This window comes from Parasteatoda tepidariorum, chromosome 9, assembly GCF_982258835.1.
Source record: "Parasteatoda tepidariorum strain Cologne lab strain chromosome 9, Ptep-v5.0, whole genome shotgun sequence".
Classification (NCBI taxonomy): Eukaryota; Metazoa; Arthropoda; class Arachnida; order Araneae; family Theridiidae; genus Parasteatoda; species Parasteatoda tepidariorum.
The window spans coordinates 19,432,081-19,459,468 of record NC_141763.1 but is presented as its reverse complement, the minus strand read 5'-3'; the positions used below and the strand labels follow the sequence as shown (position 1 = coordinate 19,459,468).

Here is a 27,388-nt window from a genome sequence, read left to right as displayed (position 1 = left end):
CAGACAAAAATTCCATTTGAAAGAAAACACAAAAAATGATTTTAAGTGTTTTTATTTCGAAAAATACTTCTCTTCAAAAAAATGACAAGTATGAGCCGTGAACACTTTTTCGTTTTAATAATATTTTCAAACACAAAATTTATAGGAAAGAGCTGAGTGGTTTCCTTCATTGAATTATTACAGCAAAGAGTTTTTAACCCTTTCAATAACTACAATTACAAAAGGGAAAAACCAGCATACAATATTAGAATTATAAACATGATATGAAATCAGTAAAATTATTTTAAAAAAATAATTTAGTAGAAAATTGAACACAAGCAAAAAAAAAAAAAATACTTCTCCACTCAGATATAAATCAAAAATATTTAAATTTCTTTTAAAACATAAAATTGAGAAAAAAAAAGTAGATAAACAAATAAAAATTTAACTCTGAATAAAATGTAAAAGCAAACAAATACAGCTATGCGTTTGCATACAAATAAACAAAACAGACACAATGTTAAAAATAAAATATACAAAACACACAAAATCTTTACTTGTACTATAATACAGGGATGCTAATCTGCGGGGATTATTTTCTGTATTCAGAGGAGTATTATGAAATCCTCAACTGAAACATTTCAATGATATCCTGAAAGTTAATTTTTACCTATAAACTCACATACATTGAATAGCAGCGATTAGAAGTTATTTAAAGAATTACAAATGAGGCCCGGATTTCGATGACATTTGAATTATTGGATATTTGCTTTTTAGTTTAGATTTTTAGGGCTTTCTTTAAAACATTATGCGATATTTTCTTTTAATTTTTTTCTTCTATATTTTCATAATTTTTTTTTTTAAATCTTGGATATTTTTTTTTGTTTAGATTTTTAGGGGTTTCTTTAAAACATTATGCGATATTTTCTTTTAATTTTTTTCTTCAATATTTTCTTAATTTTTTTTTAAATTTTAAAATACTAAAAATATTTTTTATAATCCAATGAAATTTTGATATAAAGCATTATTGGAACTTTTTATGTTCATTAAAATTGAAATGCAAAATGTTCTGAGGTCAATAAATTTTCCTGTTTGTTATTGATAATAACAACAAAAAAGGAAATAACATAACATTTCAAACTTCAACGAACATATTGCATTGCTTCATAGATTTTGATCTGAATGAAAATAATTTTAAAGAGTCATTGTTTTAGTATAATATAGCTGCTTTATTCAAACACATTGCTGGTGTTTATAAAAAAACTTTGTTTTATTATAAAACAAATATTATAAAAAACATTATTTTAGTATAATATTTTTACTTTAAAAAGGCTTTATTGTATTTATAAGAAGAAAAAAAATTTAGCATTTTTTTACGGATATTTATGGGGATTTTATGAATCATCAAAAATCCGGACTCTAATAAAAAAAAATTAAAAGTTTATAAAAATATCCGAAACTTGCATAGAATATAACTGCCAAGTTAATAAAAAAAAATCGTTTCTGTACAAAAAAATATTGCAACAATTATCTACATTGAAAACAAGACGGCGCTTATGAAAAGTATAAAAATAAGGGAACATAAACAAAATATTAAATATTAGATAAAATGGCTTTAAATTTAAAGCGGTTAGCATCCATGATAATATAAAATGTTTGAAAAAAAACTTGTTAAAAAAAGGAAAGCACAAATTAAGACAAGCCCTAAGCAATAAACACAAAACGATATGTATGGCAACAAAAGTAAGAAGAAAAAATTAAAACATTCATTTAACAAACTGTTCTAAATAATTAGGCCTAACTAAATCGATACCAATTTCACCTTAGCTCATTTTCCACAGTCAACTAATTTGGTCCGTAGAGGTATTATGAAGTACGTAGACGTACCTTATTAATATAATGAGGCTATGTCGATAACAATTGAAGTTTATATCACAAGCATTTGATTTTCACAAAAGATTTGATATCACTTCGATAATCACAAAGACGTAAGAAAAATTTAAATTACATTAAGAATTTGAAAAAAAAAAAATTTCGAATACAAACATAGAATAAATTACCAATTCTGAAATAAATTTAAAAGATCAATTTAGGGAAATAAAAATTGCTTCTTTTCGTGCGCAATAATGAATTGAAAGTTTTACCTAAACTTTATTTTATAAAGTAAAATAATCATTTGCAATTTACCTAACAATTGCTGACAACATTATGATACTCAATCACTATGCTCGGCAATAAATTGCGAAAATTTTTCCGAAACCTTTCACTCGTTTCTCTATTTAGCATTCCCTTGGGAATTTTCAGCTAAAGCAATTAACTTTCTGGTAAAGGAATTGGTAAACAGCTCAATTCCCGAAAAATGGTCAAATTCTGAAACATTTATGGAATAGGGTTGAATGAAATGACACAAAATTCTTTCCGAAATTTTAGATTTTGGTATTTTAATGCCATCTACCACCGAAAATTCGTTATCTTATATACACACTGTGACCTGCAAATATGCCATCAGTGAAAATTTCACAGCATCGACGCCAGCCATGAAAAACCAAGAATGACATAATTTCAGTGGTGAAATGAAAGAAAATTGAGTTCATGGTTGATACGATTCCAATATTAGAAATTTTCGTCAGTATTAATTCGAAAGACACGCGAACTTCTTCAAAGATTTCCTCGTGTCTTGTCTAATATATTTTTTTAATTTTGAAGATAATCTGGTACGGGAATCGAATAAAAGAACAAATTCCCGCACCAGAAAATATATTTTAATTGCAAAAAAATATGTATCTCACATCAAACACAAGAGAAATCTTTCAGATGTGACTGACATATTTCTCAGCAAAAAAAAAAAAAAAAAAAGATTTATTAATTGCCTCAATAGATCATTTTCAAACGATATTGAACTGATATACAATTTCCAAACGATAAATTTCGCCTATGATAATTGCGCAGGAGAATTAATCATCTAAAATCCTTTAAGTATAATCCACACATGTGACGTCATTCTTACGTATTTTCTATTGCCTCAATAATTTCCTATAACATAATTTATAATTTAATGATACCGTTTTCTAATTGAAAGGTTAAAAAATATCTGGGAGTGAAATTGGCATCAACTATCGAAGGAAACCACGTACCAGAATAGGAACTATTTTATACAAAGACACAATTTTTTTTTCACCTCATGAAGATACCGGTATAGAGTAAAACTTACAACATGATAAAAAGAAAAACAAAACTATGTATCACAAAGTTTTTCAGCAGTACTTTCAAGTAACATCAACAGATTTGGCATGTAAAAATAGAAAGTTTTTCTCATTTACTCAATACAGTAATAACCTAAATTTCAAAATAAACACAATTTCCGGGGCACACTCTCAATCCAATTATTTTGAACTCGGATAGTTAACTGCAAAAGATCGTTTCGTGTAAAATATTCTATTACATACATTTGCAGCAATTGAGAAAAAAAAATCGGGTAATATCAGAAAACATACCTTTTACATTAAAACTATAATTTTCAACAAATGGCTTATTTTTCTAATTGCTATTTTATAACTAAAGACTCAATTAAAAAGGTAAAATTCCTAGCTTTGCTAAGTTTCATTTTTAAGTACCAAAAATCATATATATTACAGAAAAACCCTAGTTCAATAATAATTCCAACACAAGTTTTAGGCCTAACATCGAAACGTGGCATAATTAACTAATTCAGACACCGCCGAAATGATAGTAAATTTAAACCTAAAGCAAAGTCATATCTCATGCATCACTTAGTAAGCAGTTTAAAATAAGTTTGAGCAGAACTATCGATTACAAACAAACAACGGAAAAGCACTTCATCGAGCTATCTAAAAAAATGACCAGATGAAAAACCACCTAGGTAGTATTAAGAACTTTTTTCAGCTCACTCATTAAGTGCCAATCTGAAGGGCTGAGCTCATCTTTGTAGTACTCTTTGAGTACATCGATGGATTGTCGACTGATACGACTCACCAAATTGTCATCAGGTTCCAATTCCAACGGCTGATGAAGATCACTGTCAACAGTCACCAAGGCACTCTGGCCTTCTTTGGCACATAAAACAGTTTGACCATCTACTTGAATCAAAGTAACCGTTCCGATGTCGAGATTAGATCGCTTGGGAACGCACAGGGGCGTTCCATTTCTCAGCACTCCAGCCTCTACAGTCACGTGCAATACTAAGGGAGAACTGCAATCTGCCGTTATCTTGGCCAGCAGTGTGAGGATGCAAGGGAAAACGGCAAGATGCCGTTTCTCATCCAGCTTCTTCAGATGATTCTCTCTGTGTTCAACGAACATATCGAATAGATGGTAGATTATGTCAGCGTGCAAGATCTTCACCCCCAGATGATCAGCAAGCTCTTGGGCGTCTTTGTCTACCTTGACGTCAAAAGCGAGTATGGTCGCATACTGACTGTCGTGTTCCAACATTATGGACGCTTTCATGACGTCCTTCTTCACTACAGGACCCACCTTGACACCGAAGTATGGTATCCCCGATTCCGAGAGGTAGTCCAACAAAGCTTCCAAAGATCCCAGAGTGGACGCTTGTACGTAAACTCCACGTTCAGATGTTTTAATGTGATTCACTGCAAGACTTATAAGCTGGGACATTTCATTTTTAAGTGCCTCCATTTTGCTGGGATTCTGAACCACATAAAGTGGCATACCAGCTAATGTTTTGTCTAAATCCTTGCCAGAGATCTTGACACCCTGAGCACCCTCTACAGTTTTATAATCTATGTATGGATTTTTCACCCTTAGTTCTTTCAGAGGATGCGGCATAAGAAGTGAGCGAATCTGAGTGACAAAAGGACCATCTTGTCCAGCGAGAACGATAGTATCACCTTCTCGAAGCTGGCCATTGACTAGGATCACATCGATTGTCGTTCCCAAGCCAGGGGTTACTTTGACTTCCAAAACTGTGGCTTTCAACTCGTCAGAGTAAATCAGTTGCTTGTACATCATAGACTGCGTGAGCTGAGTTAGAAGACTCAAAATGTTGCCCATTCCATCTCCAGTTACGGCCGATATGGGGACCATTGAAACAAATGTTCGGGGATTTGAATTCTCATAATACAACGCAGCGTTCAAACATTCTTTGGCGAACTGAAGAACTATATCTTGGCACCTCTTCTTGAATTCCCAAAGGGTATTTTCGCTTTGACTCTGAATTACCTCGACGATATCGGCGTTCTCAATACTTTTCCAGCCGTATATGCGATCTAATTTATTTAAGGCGACGATAAAAGGTGTTTTGCTTGCCTTCAAGAGATTTAAAGACTCCAAAGTCTGGGCTTGCAAACCATGCATTATATCAACGACCAGGACAGCGATATCACAAAGAGACGTTCCCCTCGAACGCAAATTTCTGAAAGACTCATGACCAGGAGTATCTATTACGAGTAAGCCAGGCACTTCCACATTAAATGTATCAAAGTCTTTAACCATTTTGCACTTCTCTTTCAAGGCGTTTCGTGGAATCATTGTGGCTCCGATCTGCTGAGTGATGCCACCAGCTTCGGAATCTTGAATATGAGTTTTTCTTATATAGTCCAACAACTTCGTTTTACCCGTGTCCACGTGACCCAAGACGCATATCACAGGTGACCTCAGTCTCGATTCGGACTCTTTGTCTTCCATAACTGTTTCGCTTATCAACGAGGTCGTTTTGACGTCAGTCTGAGTTGGTTTTGCGGCAGATTCTTTGGCCTCCGATTCCAATGACTTTTCGGAGGGAAGATTGTCGTCGTCCAATGCATCCGAATCCTCAGAAAAGCTGTAATGACCCGTATCTGATTCGGTAGCGAGAGACCCGATTGAAATGAAATCGAGAGACTCTTTGGATTCGAAACTGTTCGGAATATCAGAGAAACTTTCTTTCGATTCTTGCGACGAAAACGACTCAGTTTTGTTGCGACTCACTTCACTCCTGTCGGACTGAGTCGAATCGAACCTTCTTCGAACGGTACTTTTGTAGCTGCCAACTCGAACACTCTTTTCTGGTCTCTCACCGATCTGAGGAATGTCCACACCCTGCTGCCTGTATATTTCGATAGTTGCTTGCATCCGCGCTCTAGCCTGCTTTTGGGACTTGGACAACAAACGTCCTTCAGATTTCAGCCTCTCCTTTCTTGCTTTCTCCTTTAACTTCTTCTTCTCTTTCTTTTCCTGCTCCAGCCTTGCAATTTCCTGCCTTCTCTTTTCAGCTTCTTCTGCCTCCTTTCTTTTAGCCTCCTCTTCCCGCTTCCACTTTTCTTCTTCTTCTTTGGCTTTTCGAAGAGCTTCGTGAATGGCAGCAAGTCTTTTCTTACTCAGTTTCTTCCTATCTTGCTTACTACTATCACCCGTATCAAACGAAGGTACGGCTGGGCACTCAGTGGGAGAATTCTCTGAGGAAGGAGTTGTATTTTGGCGAGATCGACCTACCTCATCAGTTGCCTCTTTATTCGCTTTATTCTTAGGCCTCTTTTTCTTTTTATGACTTTTAGATTTAGTAACATTATCAACATTACTTGGACTAGAGCTTTCGGCATTAGGTTCATCCGAGAATTTTATCTTTAAGTCTAGGACTTCAGGCACATTTCGCGTATCGACTAAACAATCAGGGTTACAATTATCAATAGTTCCATTCACAGAATGTTTATTTTCTTGTAAAAGCACCCGCTTGTCGCTGCTTCCATCACAAGCAGACAAATTTTTATCACAGTTAATTTCACATTCACGAGTCTCTGAGCAATCACTGCTCGTGGCGTTGGCGATCTCATTGAGCAATTTCTCGTCCTCCGACTCATTATCACAGTCAGCATCAGGTTCGGCAGTCTCGACTTCCAAACCAGCTATGAGGGCAAGTATAGATTCTTCCTTATCGTCTTCCGATGTCGTATCCTTGCAATCAGTGGAGCTTCCATTAGCAGGCTTGTCGATGGAGTGAGACTTGCTCATCCAAAAACTGGAGTAGCAGCCCACGTCAGCTTCTTCGGAACAGACGCTGATCCTGCAGGAGTTGTTTCGGGACCTCGAAGTGTAAGGGAAATCTTCCGGCGCGTCTGGAGATCGTTTATTATGTCGCTTGGGCAGAACAACCTTAAAATCATCAGAGGTGAGGAATTCTACAGGGCAATGGTTTCCGTTCTCTTCAGAATCACTCTGGGATGATTGAGTGGCATACTGCTTAACTTTCCTGTTCCTTCCCATTTAGAGCTCCAAGCTCATTAAAGTTATTACCTGAAACAGACAAAACAACCAGTAAGTACTATAATCAAACGTTAACAGAATTTTTTAAAAAAGAAAAAAAAACGGTCTGAATTAGACATACTTATTATATAGATACATTTATTAACAAAAAAGAAAAAAACGGTTTAAATTAGACATACTTATATTCCAACGGTTTACACTAACAGGCTAATTTAGCAAACTGGAAATGTGCAATTATACCGGGTTGTTAGTAAATCGAAGGTACTGAGAGGCTGATAGCTCTGATTCAACTAAACGGATCCAAAAGAGCCGTGATGGCTCAGGGGACAGAGCGTTAGCTTTCCAATGAGGTAAACCGTGTTCGAATCCCAGCGATCCCAATTCAAAAATTTTGATGGTTTTCTATTAATGGTCCAACCATCAATAATTCCATCATCAACCATCATATTTTTTGATAGTAACCAACCTAAGTAACCATCACCCCAAAGTAGGTATTCGGACTGATTTATGATGGTCCAACATAAGAATAGCAACTTGATAGTTTGTTCAAATTAAGCCATCAGAAATTTCCATCATAATTTCTTAGAAATCAAATGTTGGAACGATCATGAATAACCATCAAACCAATGTAGGAATTCGGACTGATTTATAATAAATGGGCCAACACAAAAAAAAAAAATTGTATGGATGGTATATTCTTAAGAACCAACAAGAATTAAAATTAAACCATCGTGGAAACGTATAGTTGGAATCATCATGGATTATTGGTTCATGAGAATCAAACTTCTCTTGATGGTTAACCATCATAGCATTAAAGTAGCATTTTTCATCAAGGAATGATGGAAGTTTGTTGGCATATCAAAAACCACAAACACATAATGAAAAATGTTGGACGATGGCGACCATCAAATGATGTTGGACCATCTTGAATCACACATAAACAACCAACATAAACCATCAAAATGATTTGTTAAAACACAAAAATTTTGTCTTGGGATGGCTGGTCGATACGAATTCCGCATCCGGCTTGCACCGCGTTCACAGTGCTGAAGTAAAATATTCTCAGTGGTAGATGGATCATGGGTTAGAGTCCCCTTGCCGTCATTCTAACGGTGGGAGGTTTTCCTCTCAATGGGGGTTAGTTCCAAATGGGGGTTAGTTCCATCAAAAAAGTCCTCTACGAAGACAAGTTTCTCCCAGCACTTAATCCAGGAGTTCCCTTGTCTTCTGGTTTGGGTTCAAAATTAAAAGGCTAAGGAGTTGAACACTGGTAGTCGTAAACTCAAAATTGGGTAGGCTTGTTCAACAATGGTTATAAAAAAAAAAAAAAATTAAAGGAAAAAAATAAATAAAACCCCGATCCGAATGAAACTTCAAATATTTATTATTTAGGTCATGGTCCCGACGTTTCATCCGTAAAGAAAACAATTTGAAACATCGCCGATGGATGACGATGCAACACTAAAACCATATTGAAATGATGCATACATGCGAATTGTGGCCTGACAATTCGCATGTATGCATCATTTATATGTCCACAGAGAATTCAGAGCTGTATGCATTATGACCACAGAGTATGCAGGTTGTAAACAAAATATTCTTTAAATATTTTTAGCAGTCATCTTTTTTTTTATTGTGTTACAGAGTTAGTTATGGAAAAGTTTCAAATTATATTTTTTCCAGAAACCTTGGCACCATAATCCAAACACCAAATGTTTGTGCAAATTATCCGTTCGGTAAAATCAGAACGAGTCTCTGAGCACAAGTTTAAATTCAAAAAAAACAAAACACGAAAAAAAACACGTACATTTTATTTATTTTTTCCGAAAAAGGACATTTTTGAGAAGTATTTGATTTGGTTTGTACCAAACAGCAGATTAAGCCGATTTGGCACCTCTAGTTTCACGTTGCTTTGTAATTCAAAAAACGACTTTTTGAAACTCGCGTATTTCTGATTTTTTATACTTTGATACAATTTAAATGCGTCTTAAATCATTCATGTGTTATTCTTAGAGAAACGTATAGATAGAACCTTTTACCTAGAATGACAGGAGAGGCCAGAGTGCTCCCTTACGTGTTTTGGCAGGTTTGGATATAAGATATATGCCGATTTTATTTTTTTTTAAAAAAAAGTATTTCAACATAGATATAATTATTATTTATTGATAGAAGGAAACTTAATTATCTAAGAAACTAATATATAAGTTTAAATCGAATATTTTCGGTAACCAAATCGTATAAAATACCAAAAAATTTTGATAGCCAAATCTATTATAGGTTTTTATTAAATTAATTATGATTGATTTTTAGATTTCGGACGTCTAATTAATCTACACTTTAACAATCTAATTTGGAGTTTCAGTCTATCTAGTGCTAAACTTGAGACCCGACATCTATATATAATGACACGATAAAAAAAAAAGAACGAAATTATGTTACTATGTGTAACAAAAACAGGGTGCGTAGCCAAAATTTTTAACAAAAATAAGCACCTTTAAAAGTATTTTTGAAGCACTAATAATATTTTTAAGTACTATATACAATAACAAAATGCAAAATAATTTTCAAACAATTTACATGATTATGATAAAATAACTAGTTTCTGACAAAGAACTTCCTCTAGGTTATATTAGCCACCGTAAAAAGATCGAAAGATTTTTCGGTTCTATTTCAGAGGGGGGAGAGGAAGCCTGTGAAATTGTGAATATCTTGCAAAATGCAGCAGAGTTGCACATGAGAGTCCTAGAATCTCACCGTACTCAGCTCAATAGACGCACACGCGGACTCGCAAGTATTTCAACAAACATGTAAAATGATTGGCGTTTTCATACGCTATATGGACCGACGATAGGACAAAATGGATTGCGGTTGAATAAATTGCGAAAACGTTGAATAGAACAATATGAAAAGCACGCTTATGCATAATACGTCGCGAAAATCGACAAGGTAAAGAAAAGAAAAAATCTCATTTTCGAAAAGGGAAAATTAAGCACTTTTTAAAAAAATAATGAAAAAAGCACCTTCAAGCCTTTAAAGTACGAAAATCGAAAATAAGCACCTTTAAGCACTTTTTAAAAACGCGACGCGCCATGAAAAACAAATGAAGTTTCTTACAGTGCTTTTTTCCAATGAATGAATGAGTTCTCACAGTTAAAAGTATATTTATGGTTTTCCCAGAATTCTCTAACAATTTTAACGTTATTTTTGATACATATAAAACATAACACATAAAAAAATAGTTTTGAGAGTGGAAAGAAAAACGTTGTTTTTAAACCGAATAATAATAATTGTTGTATACATAAAACAAGATGCAGGAATTATGAATGGCTTATTCATTATCAAATCCAGAAGAGGGGATCTCCTAAATTCCAGAATAAAAACTCGTATATTTCATACTTTTTATCAGAAAAAGCGCCGACATTTCAAACGATTCCGCTTTTGGGAAATGCCGAAATTGGAGAAAGCATAAAAAAAAGAAGAAGAAAAATAGAGATGCTTTCTCTGTCTATTCGAAAAGTAAAAATGTCATGTCCTTCCACAACAAGGTGACAGGGTGATGTTTCCGCTGTTTACAAAAACAAGACCACCCACGCCGGCAATTATCTAGTATTTATAAAGACCTCCTTTGCCTATTTGGCGATTTATTTATAATTGTTGTTTTTAGTCCATTTCATGTCAAAAATAGTTGAAATCAGCCTCAATTATCTACTATGTTTACTCTATATAATTCATTAAGAGGAAGTTATATCAAGGGAGAAATTCTTCATGGCAAATACTCTTTCATGTCCTGCGGCAGAATTTGTTCCCTAGCATTAATATTTTTTTTAAAGATACTTTTAATTATAACAATTACTAATTTAAAGTAACAGAAATGTTGTGTTTAGAGAAGAAAGTATAAAATAAAAATGTATAAAAATTTGTAGTTGTATAAGTATATTTTAATTCTAATATTATAGGAGCTTTCTCGCATTTTGTAGGCGGAAAAATGAACTAGGTATTTCCTCTTTCGAATTACTTTACAAAAATTAAAATTCGTAAATAAATTAAACGATGGTAAATTAAAATTCGTACATAAATTAAAAATCATAAAATCCGCGCAGTAACTCCAAAATAAAGATCGACGACGAAATAACGCGAATAAGACTCTTTAAAAAAAAAGAGATACTCAAATAAGAAAGAAAAAAAAAAAAAAAAAAATTCTCGAATTTCTAGAGAGAGCTATCTTTCGCGATTTCTGATTTTTTTTTATTTTATATTATTAATTTGAAATTCTAGCTGAAGCCAGTCATTACGGCCTTTTTTTTCCAATCCAAAATGAGAATAGAAAACGACGATTATTTCTTTCCTCTCTGATGCGCAAGAAATAAATCCTTGAAAAAAAATTCTGCAGAAAAAAAAAAAAAAAAAAAAAAAAAAAAAATCGAAGAATTATGCAGAAAGGAAAATTAAAATTTTTTCATTCCTAAATGAAAAATTCTGTAACGCTCTGCGACAATGTCGCCGCAATCCTGCTATGGAGTTTTCATGTACATAAGCAATTTAAAGATCAGAAAAAGTTAGTTCAGGTGAACCTAGAGTGAACCATGTTTGGGATACTGAAAAAAAAAAAAAAAAAAAAACTAATATAAGTACCCCCTCAGCACTCTTATTTTATTCTTTTTTTTTCTTCTCCTAAAAATGAAAAAATATAATTTTTTCACAGTCAATCACAGTTATAGTATCTTAAATTTGAAATAAACCTCAAATTTTATACTTTTACTCGAGAGTTTCGGCCTCTGCTCGATATCGCTTGCCAACCCCCACAATCTCTTCTCAATAATTTTTTTTTCCCCGCGACAGTTACATCGCAATTAAAAATTAGCTATTTAAACGAAAAAAAATTTGTAATGACTTTGATGAACTATGAATAAAAAAAAATCTAGGATTCTAAAGAAAGTTCTTAATAAAGACATCCAATTAAAATATTTAACATTTAATGACATCGTATACAAAAGTGAATAATTAGAATCAATCATTAATACAAAAAAAAAAAAAAAAAAAATAAAAACGAGACAAAAGAAAAATTTTTTTTTTTCTTCATCAGGGGGAAAAACATGTATCAACTATCATCTTAATTATTTGGCTAAAAGCAATTATTTAGTTATTTTTTATAAACAAATAGAAGAATAGGTTGAAATTGTCTTATCAATAACTCAAATAAACCTTTGCATTTTTTTTTTTTAACACACTGCTGAAAACAGTTTTTTTCTTTCACCACGCAATAATTCTTTTACATTATTTATTTAAAAGTGAAATACTAAGCACCGTTTTCAGGAAACTAAGTTTCGCTTAAACTCTCAGTTTCTTTTTTCTTCTTTTTTTTATTATCATATACAGTTTTTTTGTGAAAAATTTACAAATTAAAATTTATTGATGTACGCGAAAATATTTTAATACTGTTAAGGGATGGTAAAGAATTTTTAACAGGACGATATTTAAGTTTCGTGTATTTATTTTCTTCAGAAAAAAAAAAAATCAACAAAAAAATTTTTTTTTTTTTTTCCTTATCTGAGCAAAAGAAAATTTAACAAGTTACTCAGTTGCACACGAAATAAAATGTATATCCCAAATAATAAAAATAAAAAGAATTATGTCCCCCCCCCTCTGCCCTAAAGGTTAACAACAACAACAAGAACTATAATAATAAATAATTTAATTTACTATGAATCCGGCTTACAAAGTATCAGAAAAAGATCAACCCATAATAAGTACATATAATAAAAAACTTTTACCCTATAAAAGAAAGATTTCAATGTACTTGCAAGTACATAATAGCTGAAGTTAAATATTAAATAACGTTATGAAAACTCATAGCAACAATTTCCAATCTGTTTATTTCTAACAGCATAAAAAGAAAGATTAGATAAAAGCACCTTAAAGAATTGAAAATGTCAACAGTTTTTCTTACTTCCATAGAAAATCATCGATGTTAATAGACACTCATGTTTATTTCTAATAATTTTCTATACTCACCACAGATAAATTACATTAGCTTACCTTAACTACAAGTGCTGAATATTATCCGATCTCAAAAGTTTTCAGCAACAAAATTCCAACTAGTAGTTTAAACAAATTATTTGGGTAACAACGAAATAAAACTTACAGTTTATAATTCGTTAGCCAATAAGAACTTTTTTTAAGCTGACGTCGTCGCCAAGGTGATGAAACATCGATTTAACTACTATTTTATCGCATTTTTGCAACCGGAGAAATAAATGTAAGAAAAACAAAGTGGCGCATTTATCATTTAACAAGAGCAATGAAATAATTCAAACGATATTATACTTAAAAAAGATAATTACTCTTCTAAAAAAATAGTAATGCTCCTAAACTGATGAATAGCGAATGTTAGTCGTCTAATATAAAAGAACATGAAAAAACCTGCATTTATTATGAGGAATAAGACATGCTGAAATAAACTTACCATTTTTACTAATTTAGAATAAATTAAACTTGCAATAAACTTCCAATTTAGAATAAATTTCTGATTGCAAAAAAAGTTTTTTAAGTGCGAAGAAATTTAAGAAATTTATTCAGCTGCTTATTTTTTATAGAACAATTCGTTTTATTTTCTAGTTAGCGTATTTTCAGTTTCTAATTTTAAACTTAAAGATAAGACATACAAGAGATTCGTTTAGTTTTCTAATTCGCGCGATTTTGTTGTACTTCTCTAATTTCTAAATTTAAATATAAGTAGAATAAAATAAAACGCGTGAGAACACCTTTGTGTTTGCTAGTTTTGTCCAACTTTCAGTAAAGTTTTGTTCTAAATGATCTAATCAGCACAATGAAATGATACATATAAAAAAGATGAAGTGTTTCTTATTTTCTTTTGAAAGGATTGCCTGATTTTGACCTTTTAAAGACAATTAAGGAGCGAGGCTCAAGTCAGGAAGGTCTGGGGTTCGAATACCGAATAAAGGATAGATGATTTTCCTTCTCTTCTCTGTACTATATGCCCTGCTTATTGTGAGAGCAACATTGGCCCACCCAGTGCCCCCGAGAGAGTGGCCAACAACCGGACATTCTGATACCGGAATGACGGACTGATACGGAATCCGGAAGTCAATATTCGGTCGGTCCTGTATAAATTACGGTTGTAATTCCTTGTTACATTATTATTAAATTACACATCGCTAATTTTTCTTAATCATATAATATTCAGTTTTTATACGCTACAAATTGAAATGGGAGATCAGCATTTTTTTAATAGGAACCCGCTCTTAGTTAAAAAGGACCGGGAATTGCCGCGAAATCCTGGAACTTAACGACCCGTAGATTCTCACAAGTCTAGCGGCTTCACTGAATTATTCTATTATAATAAATAGTATGATGGGCAAAATAAATAAAGTGCATTTTTTAATTGCTCAGACTTATATGATTTTTTTAAATTTTTTTTTACGGATTCTGTTTCTGCAATAAATACTTTTAAAGGATCATTTGGGTAAAAATTTACGAACATAGGTTGAAAAAAAAAATCGACAACATTTAAGATAAATCTAAGACTCTAATTGGATAGTATCGCTGAAGTGTAAAAAAAATCATAATATCATATAAAACTGAGGCATTGAATTCGAATTGATGATTTACTTTATGGCCACTTGAATGGTTAAGTTATTTTCCCCACCTCCAAAATTTTTATTATGTAAGAACAAAAAGATAAAAATTACAGTAATCATGTTTTGGTGACGCAATGAGAAATACATATATTCCGTTAGTTGAATTCCCGAGAATGTTATTTTTTTTCCATCGCTTTTTGTTCTATGTCCATTGATTGTATGAGGCAATTCGAGAAGCAGAAAGAAACCACTATGAGTAATGAATTAATATGGGTTTCTTATTTTTTATTAATTAGACATACTGAGTTACAACTTCATTTAACACACTTATTAAATACTTAATTTAACCGTAAAAATTTGATAATTATCCCAGATTTCCAAGACTACAAGATTTTATAGAATCCCTAGACTTACATCAATGAAACAAACCGTCAAACCAATGAAGAAATCATTGCAAATAGAGTACTACAAATTATGCATTACAAATTGAGTAATTATAAGTTTTAATATTAAAAAAGTAAAATTAATATAACTTAGTTTTATATCTATTGTAAACTTATATTACCTGTAAATAATTTTAGTAATAAAATTGTGTACATAAAAAATTGCAAAGCCTTATAAAAAAGTTACGATTTTGTCTCAAAAATAAATTTTTACGAGAATAAAATACAGTTACATTTAAAAAAAAAAATCAATAAAATAAATACCTTGAATATTGTGCAGAAGAGCTAAAAAAAATTAAACAAAACGCAGACTGAATTATTTTAAGTTTAGGAACACCAGATCTTTAATAGTTAATTATTCTAATAACCAGCTTCACTAATATTATTGTAATCAAAAGGGAAAAATCCTTATTTGTAGCTACAAATTAGAAACAGAAACTTTAAATGATAAATTAGTAGATAAATTAAGAGATAAAAGAAATCGAAACAGAAACGAAACTATTCCTCATATTGTTCTGACACGAACTCGTTGTGCCATCTATTAAACTGAGGTGGAACTATCCCATTTTAAGAAAGTAATGCGTATCTTATTTTGCGAACTTAAAGGAATCTATAAATAAATTTTAAAGCACGTTTTCCACTGTAAATTACTATTTACATATTACTGTAATTTGAGTAAGAAAGCTAATTCTTTAATAAATTCCGTTAAATTTTAAAGTTCTTAAACGGAAATATATTGAAAAAAAATGTAAACCAGAATGATAAAATAAAGCTTTCCTTAAAGGAAATTTAAATTAAGAATTGTTTTTGCTCCCCCCCCCCTAAAAAAAAGAATAATTTAGCAAAAATATCTAGCAAACGAAGTTCCTAAAGCTTTAAAATCTTTAAGCTTTTCTAGGAAACTAAGTTTTCTAAATAAAAATTCGTAATAAAGTAATTAATAGTTGCTTTAATTTTAAAAAATGGACATAAATTGGAACACTATTTTTGAAACTTTCAGCAAAAATACAGTAAACCCCTATTCAGCCAAAGGTGCGTAAACGCAACATTTAGTTAAATATTTTTTATTAACCTTCCGTTAGTCGCGCACTTGTTTCCGACATGGTTAGTCGCGTTGCACCTATGAGGTGTTTCTGATTTTTTGAAAGCCAAATGAAATTTAGTCTAGTTTAAATAGTTAATTCTTACCAATTTAAGACTCTTTAGAGAGATAAATATCAAAAAACTTATTTAGCGAAGTACCGAAGATAAATTTTTCTTGCTCCCGCGTCGGATCTCTTCTTCCATCACAAGATGTTCAACCAATTGACGCAAGAAGGTTCTGCGGTTTTTTACTCCGTAACCATTTTCTGTGTATATAACTTGACCATTTATACCTGCTACGTTGAGAAGGACAGAAAATGAGATAAAATATATATATTTAATTCAGAAAAATATTATATCTATAATACTTGCGTCAATGGTCGCGCTGCACCAGAGGGGTGATTTGAGCGGTTCCAACTCTCCATCGACATGTTCTAAGGTCGGTTTTACACAGATATTTGAGTAATCCAAAGTTAGGAACATAACATTAGGCTCGACCCCCGGAAAAATCTATTGACGGCAAAGGAGGTGGAAGTGCAGTAGGGATGCACCTGTGAGGTGCGCGCGACTAACGGAAGGTTAATAGTGTGCCTTATATTTTTCACTAATTTTACTCAGCTATTTTTAAGGGGTCTGAAGACATCTATAAAATATTAATAATTCAATGGGAATAAACACTTTTATTTGAGAGCTTTTTAAAATACGCTAGGTTGTTTAACTTAAAATGATTATTAACAAATTCAAATTTTTGAAAATTTATAATTACTCAACTTGAGACAAATTATGTTTTTATGATGGATTAAAGTTCAACTAAATGATTTCAGCGATTTAGTCAATAGTGCATGCACGCATCATTTTATTTCTTAAATTGTTATTTTGCATGCACAAAACTCATATTTGTGTCTTGACGAAAGTAATTTAAACATATTTCAATGAAATTAATACAACAGATTATAAAATTTCTATACTTGGTCTAAAAATAGATTAAAAATTCCATAAATCACACACAAATAAATAATGTTAACAGAAAAAAGAAACATAATAAGCACCAGTAGCTTTGAAAAGATCTAAAATTAAAATGTCACATTTTTGCACGCAGAAGATGATTTAATGAGGTGCCATGTATAACGAGCAAAATTCTTAATTCATGTTTAATGTTAACAACCCTTATAAAATTCTGCTGTTGCTTGAATAAAACGAAGAGTTTTCTGAAACTTCACTTCAAAATTATTTTTTTGTACTCCGGAAAAAAAAAAAAAAAAGGTTTAATGACTGTTCGCGAAAATTTCTTTTCCTTTGAAAACGCTTAAAAAGTACTAGCTCTGAAATTGTAAGTAAGCAATGAAAAGTTAGTGGCGTTTATAAAAGCCGTTAACAGGCACATTATCTAGCTTATCTGCAGACTTTTAAGTGAAGAATCAAGTTTTCCACAATTTACCTAAATAATGTGTGAAGTAACGGTCTCCGAGTAGCTGAAGCTATAAAGGCTATCAAATAATTCGTTGATTGTTAGATTGCATAGATTTGATTCGTTAGACACCGAAAAATAAAAGTTCATTTCCTTAATTCAGGGATGCTACTCGCAAAATATCAAATTGTCTCACCAGAAATTGCATTTCGTCTCAGTTAAAATCTCTTTTTGGCTCAGTTTGTCTCAGCTAAAATTATTTTTTCACTCAGTTTATCTCAGCTAAAATGATTATTAATCAGTTTGATAACAATATAAAGATAATTTTCAGGATCCATAAAACCATTAATAGCATACTAGGAGTACTACAATTATACATACATTCACTATTGCTAGGATTTTAAAAAACCTGCATATGATTGATTATAAGAGTCCACAAAATTATTTGTGGTGGACTCTGTTGTTTTCATATATATTCCATTTATCATTTATGCCAATGAATAGTATCTGTTCCAGAATTTTACAAAGTAAATTTTAACTTTCTTATTTTTTAAAATATAATGGTGCTAACTTTCTAAAAAGAAATATCTATTTAGTTTCAGTAATTCAAAAGGGAAAATACCCATTTTATTTTGAGCTCAAATTTCATCTCAAAATATATAACTATTCAGTTACAATGGAAGGTCTACAGATTTCAATAATTAAAACAGAAATCCAGTAATTAAATAATGAGAGTTTAAGAAAATGCAAATAACACAAAAAAAAAAAACACTCTTTGATAGAATTCAGGAGGTGCAGTGAAATTTTGAAACATTTTAGGTATGAATTTTTCAAGAAAATTTTAGGAAGCACTTAATAGCCAAAAATTAGCATATATACATTTTTATATCAAACAGAAATATATAAAAACTATTATAAACAATTTAAAAAGACACATATAAATATAATTTTCTTTCTAAAATGACTTGCATCCCTTATTAAGTATAAAAGTAAACTTTTTAGTTATTTGGCATTGACTAGTAGATTGTACTTTCTTGCATTCACAAGATCAGTTAGTTGACTATGTTCTTTTAATTTATATAGCTAAATATACAATCATAAAATGTGATTATGAATGCACTTAGTAATTGTTTAAATGCAACAACTGCAGAAAAATATATCACATCTTTACAGTAACTAATTCAAGAAAAAACTTAATTCTACTTCTTTCTAGAATCGTGATACTGGATTTTAAAATTGCGTGAATATGAATTGCGATTTTGGGTTTTAAAATCGCGCGAATATGAATCGCGATATTGGATTTCAAAATCGCGTGAATATGAATCACGATATTGGATTTTAAAATCGATTGAACATGAATCGCGATTTTTGATTTTAAAATCAAGTGACTATGAATCATGATATCGGATTTTAAAATCACGTGAATATGAATCATGCGGTTGGATATTAAAATCGCGTGAATATGAATCGCGATTTTGGATTATAAAATCATGTGAATATGAATCACGCTGTTGTATTTTAAAAATACGAAAATACAAATCACGATATTGGATTTTAAAATCGCGTGAATATGAATCACGATTTTGGATTATAAAATCACGTGAATATGAATCGCGCTGCTGGATTTAAAAAGCACAAATCACGATATTGGATTTTAAAATCGCGTCAATATGAATCACTATTTTGGATTTTAAAATCGCGTGAATATGAATCGTGCGGTTGGATTTTAAAATCACGTGAATATGAATCACGATTTTGAATTTTAAAATCACGTGAATAAGAATAGCGCTGTTGGATTTTAAAAACGCGAAAATACAAATAGCGATATTGAATTTTTAAATCGCGTAAATAAGAATCACGATGAATAATTTTTAGATCACGTGAATACGAATCGCAATGAGTAATTTTTAAATAGCGTACAAATACGAAAAACGAGATCTGATATTACAACTGCGTGATAACGAATCGCAATATTGGATTTAAAAATGCGTGAATACGAATCGCGACGTCGGATTTTAAACTCGCGAGAATACAGATCGCGATATTGAATTTTTAAATTGAGTGAATAGGAATTGCTACTACGATTTTTAAACAGCGTAAAAAAAATTGCAACACATAAGTTTTAAATCAGTTAAATACGAAAATCGATGATTGATATTAAAATCGTCTGATTAAAAATCGCGATTTTAGCATATTCCAGCGCAGTTCCTAATATTTAAAATTCCGAAAATCAGCCAAACGAAGGGAAAAAAAAAATCAAATACTGGTGGTCGAAACGAAACGCTTAGACTCCTTTCCACTCTATAGCGGAAGTCGCTAGAATCCGACTATCGTTCCGGCGGCTTGGGTTTCTCTAATTGGACTCCCTAAAAATTTTAGTTTTTGGAACATGGTCGAAAATTTTAAAAATTGGGAGAAAAAAGCGGATTTCCGCTTTTTCGCGGAAGTCTTTCATCCCTTGGAGACGTGAACGGCAAAATGATCTCCAATGACTCACGGCGATGCGGATTAATATTTGAAACTGAATTCAGGTTTGCCAAATTTTGGACGTTTTGTCTCAGAATGGCGCAGCTTTGGCAGAAACTGAGCTGAATGTCGCAAAATGGCGCAGTTATGCCGTTTTGTCTCAGTTTGTCGCAAATGGCGCAGGCGTAGCATCCCTGTTAATTGTAAAAACATTTTAAACCCATTAATTCTTGTGTTGTAGTTCTTAAAGTGATTAATGGTTAATTCTATCAACTAATGTGTTGATTGTAGTAACGTGATTTTCTTCTTCTTCTAAATAGCGAAAAATAAATAACATTGCGTTAATTTTGTACAAAACATTGCTATTGTGCCAGCAAAGATCTCGTTTTTACTTTAACTAGTCCTAGTAAGGATTACCACGGTAGTTAGTACGTAATTTGAGAAATGTAACTATTTTATTTTAAAGGATCATTCTAGCTAATCTGTACATTAGCTAGATAATCTGTCGAATAACTAATCTCTACAGTTTAAGGGTAGCAGGGAAGGTATACAGGGAAGCCGTGATGGCTCAGGGGATAGCGCATTAGCCTTCCAATGCGGTAAACCCTGGTTCGAATCCCAGCGATGGCTGGTCGGTACGAATTTCGCCCCCGGCTCGCACCGATCACAGTGCTGTCGTAAATTATCGTCAGTGGTAGATGGAACATTAATTAATTATAGTTATCTTGCCGTCAGACTAACTGTGAGAGTTTTTCGTGGTTTTCCTCTCCGTGTAACACAAATGCGGGTTAGTTCAACACTTCCTAGAAGAGAGCAGGCCTCAGCACGAGTTACCATAAATATCCTTTAGTAGTCCAAACGTAATGACATATTTCGTATTTTCAACCACTTCGCAGCTTAGTACCCCTAACGTAATGACATCTTTCTTATATTTCGTCTACTGCGCAGTTAACTTCGTCACATCGGACTACTAAATTGATCCGTGCTGAGGGCCTTGCTACTTCAAGGAGGTGCTGGTTAGTTCCAGCAAAAAGTCCTCCACTAAGGCGAATTTCTCCCAAAATTTGAACCTCTTGTTTTCAGGATTGGATTGAAAATTACAAGTATACGGAGTTGAACATTGATAGTCGTAAACTGAAAATTCGTTCAGCTGTTCAACGACGGTTATAAAAATATATATACATATATATATGTTAATGCTGCTTTATAGTTTGGGCTGAACTGTCCGCCATTATGGAGCAAACCAGTTCGCTAGTTACATAGCGTTAACATTAGCGTGAGAGTTTGAAGTCCATTTAGATATTTACAATTATTGATATGGGTAATTGTGCAGCACAAATGGGAAAACAGTTGGAAAAAACTTCGAATGTTAAAATTACCTACAGATCTCGAAAGAAGAAATGGATAATAAACTGCAGAAAATGTAACTAGCAGAGGTTGGAAGTGGAGCTCCCTTATGTGAGGTAAATACTCATTTATTTACTGTATATTATTTATTTACTTATATATGTAGAATATAAACGATCTTTAGAATTCGTTTCGGAATGCTTTTTTTAAAAAAAATAAATAAGCGAATAAGTGTTTGGGAGTTTCTTAAATTGTTTAGTTTTAACTAAGTATAAAATATAAGACGTTCCATTGAAAATTACATTTATTAAGTAAATATTTATTTAACAATTTTGATGTTTGTGTGGTATAAAACAAAGTAAATAAAGGCAAAAGATAGGCTAAATAAGTGTTAGTCAAACCTATCTCAAAATCGCCAAGTTTTGTATTCACTTTTAAATATTTCCTTTCGTTTTGTTAAAAATAAATATTTACTTGTTTCTAATTGTATTTCATTTTGAATCACTAATGTGTCAAATAGTTACTTATGGTAATATATAGCTTAAAGTTCAAACAGTTTGTTTACATTTACTATAAGAAAACTATTTAAACATTCAAACATTTTTGGATCTATAAATATTGTTTCTTCTTTAAAATTCTTGTGTTAAATTGCTGAAATAATTAGTTTCTGTAGTAGAAAAGTTAATGGGAGCATGTTTACAAAATTTAAACTCTGAATCTTTTAATGTGATTTAATTTAAGAACGAAAATATAAAAAAAGTATTTCAAATTTTCTTGCAGGTTCATTTTGAACAATCTGAACTTAAAGTAAATAGGAAAAATAGTAACAAAAAATTAAGACCTGATGTTATTTCAAATCCTTTAAAAATTCGTCCGAAAAGACTGAAATGGATAAGTGTCCAAAATATTTTGATTTGTAAGATGTTAAAATTTTAATACAAACTTAGCGTAGTAAAAAATGTATAAAAATTGATTTTTAATATTATTATTTGATGAATAAACTTCTTTTGTATCAAATGTGGGTTATTTATCATTATTAGTCAGAAGCAATAAAACATTTGTCCTTGAAACTCAATAATTATGCAACAATGAAATAAATTTTAAACTTAAAATATTTGCGAATTGCTTAAACCTGCAATTACTGTAGTCTTAGCAATCTTTTTTCAGTAACTATTATCTGTAGTTTTGTGTTTTGTAATTGTAATTTTTGTATATTTTTAAAGTTTTTTTTAAATCTTTTTTTACACATTTTTATATGCCCAGGGAGCAATAACTTAAAAAAAAAAAATTTTCTCATTGATATGTTATTGAGACAAAAAGTTTAATAAATACTTTCATTTACAAACCTTTAAGTTTATTATTAACACAAATATCGAAGTATGAGAGTATCATTTAATGAAAATTTTGGTTTGGAGCTAAAGAGGCAACTTCAATATCCCATAAAATGTTTTTAACAAAATATGAAAATCGTTTAATATACTATTGATCTTTCATTTAACAGTTTTTTTTTAAGGAAAAAAAAAAGATAGTATACCTAGGACTAATTTGAATTTTTGTTTTAGATTTCACAAATAATTGCACAAAATAAAGTTGACATCTGAGTTTTATAAAAAATATACATATTTTGAAATTGAGTAAGTATATTTGTTAAACACAAAAACTCCTGGTTTAAAAAAGGAAAGAAAAAAAAAATAGATGAAAGAGCTGTTTAATATATGTGTAAGTGATGTTAAACAAGCATAGCACCATTTAATCAGAGTAAAAAAATACTAAAATACGAACTTACTTCCCTTTAAAAACAATTGTTTTAGTTAATTGCCAAACTGATTATTCAATAGTATGATTTTTGCAATAATAGTTATGTTTCATTTCATACATATTTGAATGATCGGATTAAATATAATAAATGGTTATTAACAATATCATTATCAAACTTAAAAAGATAAGCATAATTTGCAGAAAGTGGAGTTCATGATAAATGTTTCTGCAAACTTTTTTTTCCTTTAAACGTTTCACCAAGTATACTAAAAGTCAGTTTAACTTAATATTATGATCCAATTCACAATAGTATTCACGAAATCATGAATTTCCAAATCTTGCAGTCAAAATATGTTATTTATATTCTGCATTTCAAATGCAAGATAAATCATTTACTAAAAACTTTATTCTTATTGTTTATAATTATTTAATTTTTGATAGCAACTACTCATACTTCTTAACAGTTTCTAAAGATTAATTCTACACACAGAATTGTTCTTCAAATCTTTTGTTCAGTGTAATTCAATTTACTATAAAAATTTCGCAAGATAATTAGTAATTATGATTAATGTTACTCACTTAGAGGGAAAATTCTGATATTAAACATCCAATATTATCAATTAAATGTATTTTTAAAAAAATTTTATAAATTTTTTTCATAAATAACTTAAAATAAAATAAATATTTATAATTTAAAACAGGATTTTTACATAATATAAATAAGTTTTTTTAAATAATTTATGCCTGAAATGCATTGTAATTAAGAACAATTTTCAAGGTTTTTATTCAGTTTGCTATGAATTTCTCAGTTTTATTTTTATTTCCTATATATTATCAATAAATATTTTTTTTTAATTATACAAAATAAATAATAAATTCAATAAAATATTAAATAAGATTAAATACTAAAATATTTAAGGTTTGTATTTGTTATGAGTAACTTAAAGGAGAATCTCTCAGTAATTTTCCTTGAGGAAAATAGAATATTCTCTAGAATATTCTATTTTCTAGAATATTCTGTCTAGAATATTCTCTGAGAAGAATATCACCAAGAATTTTATATCTCTATCCGTAAATCAAATTATTGCCCAGGTTCAACCACAAGAAACCTCAAAGGTTATTATAATCAGTTAAAAATATGTTCAATCAGAGCAAATATTTATATACAGTACAGAACCCGTTATCCGGAAATCAGAAAACCGGAAAACCAAAAAACCGGAACGAAATTCGATAAATTTTCCCGCAATTTTTTAAAAAAAAATTTTTTTTCCTCATAAGATTTTAGGATTTTTCTTTCTTTTTTGAAAGATGTTTACCTTACCATCACTTCAGAAATAATCATTAGTGTATTACCTCATCGTTTTTTCTTATTTTTAAGATTATTTCCAAATATTTTTTATTTTTTTTTAGTTGGGTTTAACACTAAAAAAAACGGCTTTTTGTAGCGATTCTGAAAACCGGAAAAATCAGTTATCCGGAATAGCGATAGTCCCGATCGTTCCGGATAATTGGTTCTCTACTGTAATAATAAATCATTTTTATACATTTTCTAGTCAACTTTTAAAACATCATAATTTCTATTTCCGATAATTTAAATAAACTCTGGTTTAGTGAAAAAATTGTTCTCAAACTGTTTTTTCTTATAGCTTGAATAAAAATATTAACCCCCCCTCCCCGAAAAAATTGCAATCAAAAATAGGATTTGCACTGCATAATCTTTTTGAATCTGAAGTTAAGATCAGTAGCTCAAATTCATGAAATTTTACATTTAACTTAAACTGAACTTAACCAACTGAACTTGTGCTAAACTTAAACTGAAGAGATTTATTAAACAATCTAATAAAAATTATACAAATACATAAACAGTACACATTGCAAACATTTCAGAATTACATTAAAAGTTTAAGTAGAATAAAATGCTTTATTTGGAACTACTAAAAGATAATTAATAACAATTCCCTTCCCCTTAAATATAAGTAAATTCTGAAATAGAGATCACACTCGAAATCTTTTTCAAATTGTAAATGATTGTTCAACTCCGGATTTTTTAAATGATCATGTTTATAGCTTTCAAATGAAGCCATAATTTTTTTCAGGCAAAAATTTTTTAAAAATGTTTAAAAGTTATAAGGAAAAATAACTTATAACAGTTATACTAACTTAATAAATAATACAATAATATATGCATGAATTTTTCTGACTGCACCCATGCAATTCGTTTTCCAAAACTACACTAGATTCTCAACATTTTAATACATATTTCATGTGAATTTTAAAGAAAAAATTGTAATAAAATATGCACTCAGTGCTAGACTATATAATATTTTTCTTTACATATAATAAGGTTTTTTTAAATGCTTTTTCTGACTGCATTAAATCAGTTTACCTTAATTGCACTAGATTCTACATAGACTTTCATATTTCATGTGAAAAAATTATAATACACGCATTTAGAACAGGATTTAGTAACATTTTTTTAAACTTATGTTTCTAAATGGAAACACTTTATTCCTGCTTAAATCATTACTTTACATAAAAAAGGAAGTAAAAAATATATTTTTACTCCGGAATTTAAAGTTAAACATTCACACACACGCACACAATTATATATATATGTGTACAGACAAGCTTAAAAAATCTTCACTTTCAAAAGTATAATATTTTAATTATAAGAAAAAAACCAGGGGTCTGTCCAGGCCGAATTTAATACCGTTCAGCGGTACCTTCACAAATTCAACTTTAGGAAAAACGGAAGTTTCACAAATTCAACTTTAGGAAAAACGGTAGTTTCACAAAATACTTTTTCTTAAAATTTTATCATTTTATCCCTTAAGAAACAATAAATCCATATTTTTGTGTTGATTTTTTAATATTATTTAATTTTTCACAAATTATGTTTAAATTTTCACAAAATAGGTACCTCTCAGAAAAGCCTAGACAGACCCCTGAAAACTATCAGTGTAATAAAAATTTAGAGCACAATATAAAAAAAATTGACACATTTAAAATTATAACTAGCGTAATTTATTTGAATCAGTTCTGAATTATAACTAACATAATTCACAATTAGTAGATATAAATAGTATATATAATATTTAAGTCATAAAAATACCTATTCAAACAACAAACAAACAAAAACATAAGATAATCTCATAGCTATTTCGATTTATCAGTAATAATTTCAGAAACAGGAATCAATTTCCTAGCAATTATGCAAGTAACATGCATAGCAAACATTACACCAATACACAGTTTATATTTCATTGAAAACTTTTAAAGCATTATGCTTGAAAGCAATTTCACAAGTCTGTAATAATTCTAGGAATGGGAATAATTTTAAAGTAATTCTGCATGAATATCTAACTTTACACAACTACATGGGTCGCAAACTAATATCACGCTTAAATTTCGTTGACAACTCTTAAAATATACGTGCTTAGAGGCAATTTTATTCAACTGCAATTATTCTATAACGGAAATTATTTCCATGCATGCATACCAAAACATTGCACAACTACATGGGTCATAATCAAATATGCAGTTTGAACTTCTATGACAACCTTTAAAACACACATGCATAAAGGAAATATTCTAATAAGAATGTTCGAATACTATTTATCGCTTATTTTGATAAATATTTTAAATAGAACACCGGAAATACCATAACTTTCAAGGTAACAAATAGCAAGCAATATTTGATGTATAAAATAGAAAACAATAATTACATGTTTAGAACTAATGAATATTCTCGACTAAGAACAAATGCATACTTTAAATAATTATTGAAATGTTGACATAAAGATAATTTGGATACAACTTTAAATTTTTGTAAGTTTGTTTGCACTTGTGCAACACAAATCTAAACTTACCACAAATGAAGTCAACCTGATGTTTTGGTCAAAAAGATCAATTTGAATTAAAAATTTCAGAATTATTATGTTAATGTAAACACGTTTCAATAATTTTCAATGTTTAAAAATAACCGACGAAATACTAAACAGTTGGCACAAACACAAACCAAGACAGCTGCGAAAATCTAGAAAACACGTTTACTGCTGTTGCCAAGTTGTTTATCAAATCAAGAAATA

General features: G+C 30.6%; 1 protein-coding gene across 4 annotated transcripts; it reads right to left on the bottom strand.

The window, feature by feature from the left end:
* Window positions 1–36: 36 nt before the first annotated feature.
* Window positions 37–27,358, bottom strand: LOC107439038 (eukaryotic translation initiation factor 5B). Of its 4 annotated transcripts, none has more exons than XM_043046299.3 (2): window positions 27,170–27,358; window positions 37–7,227 (listed from the first exon to the last, which is right to left on the bottom strand). In XM_043046299.3, exon 2 carries the CDS (start codon window positions 7,195–7,197, stop codon window positions 3,856–3,858), a length of 3,342 nt encoding a protein of 1,113 aa, XP_042902233.1. In that variant the 5' UTR covers window positions 7,198–7,227; window positions 27,170–27,358; the 3' UTR covers window positions 37–3,855. The 4 variants fall into 4 exon arrangements, with proteins under 4 accessions (XP_042902233.1, XP_071042884.1, XP_042902234.1 ...); XM_071186783.2 differs by lacking the exon at window positions 27,170–27,358 and adding an exon at window positions 15,503–15,632; XM_043046300.3 differs by lacking the exon at window positions 27,170–27,358 and adding an exon at window positions 13,234–13,320.
* Window positions 27,359–27,388: the final 30 nt, after the last annotated feature.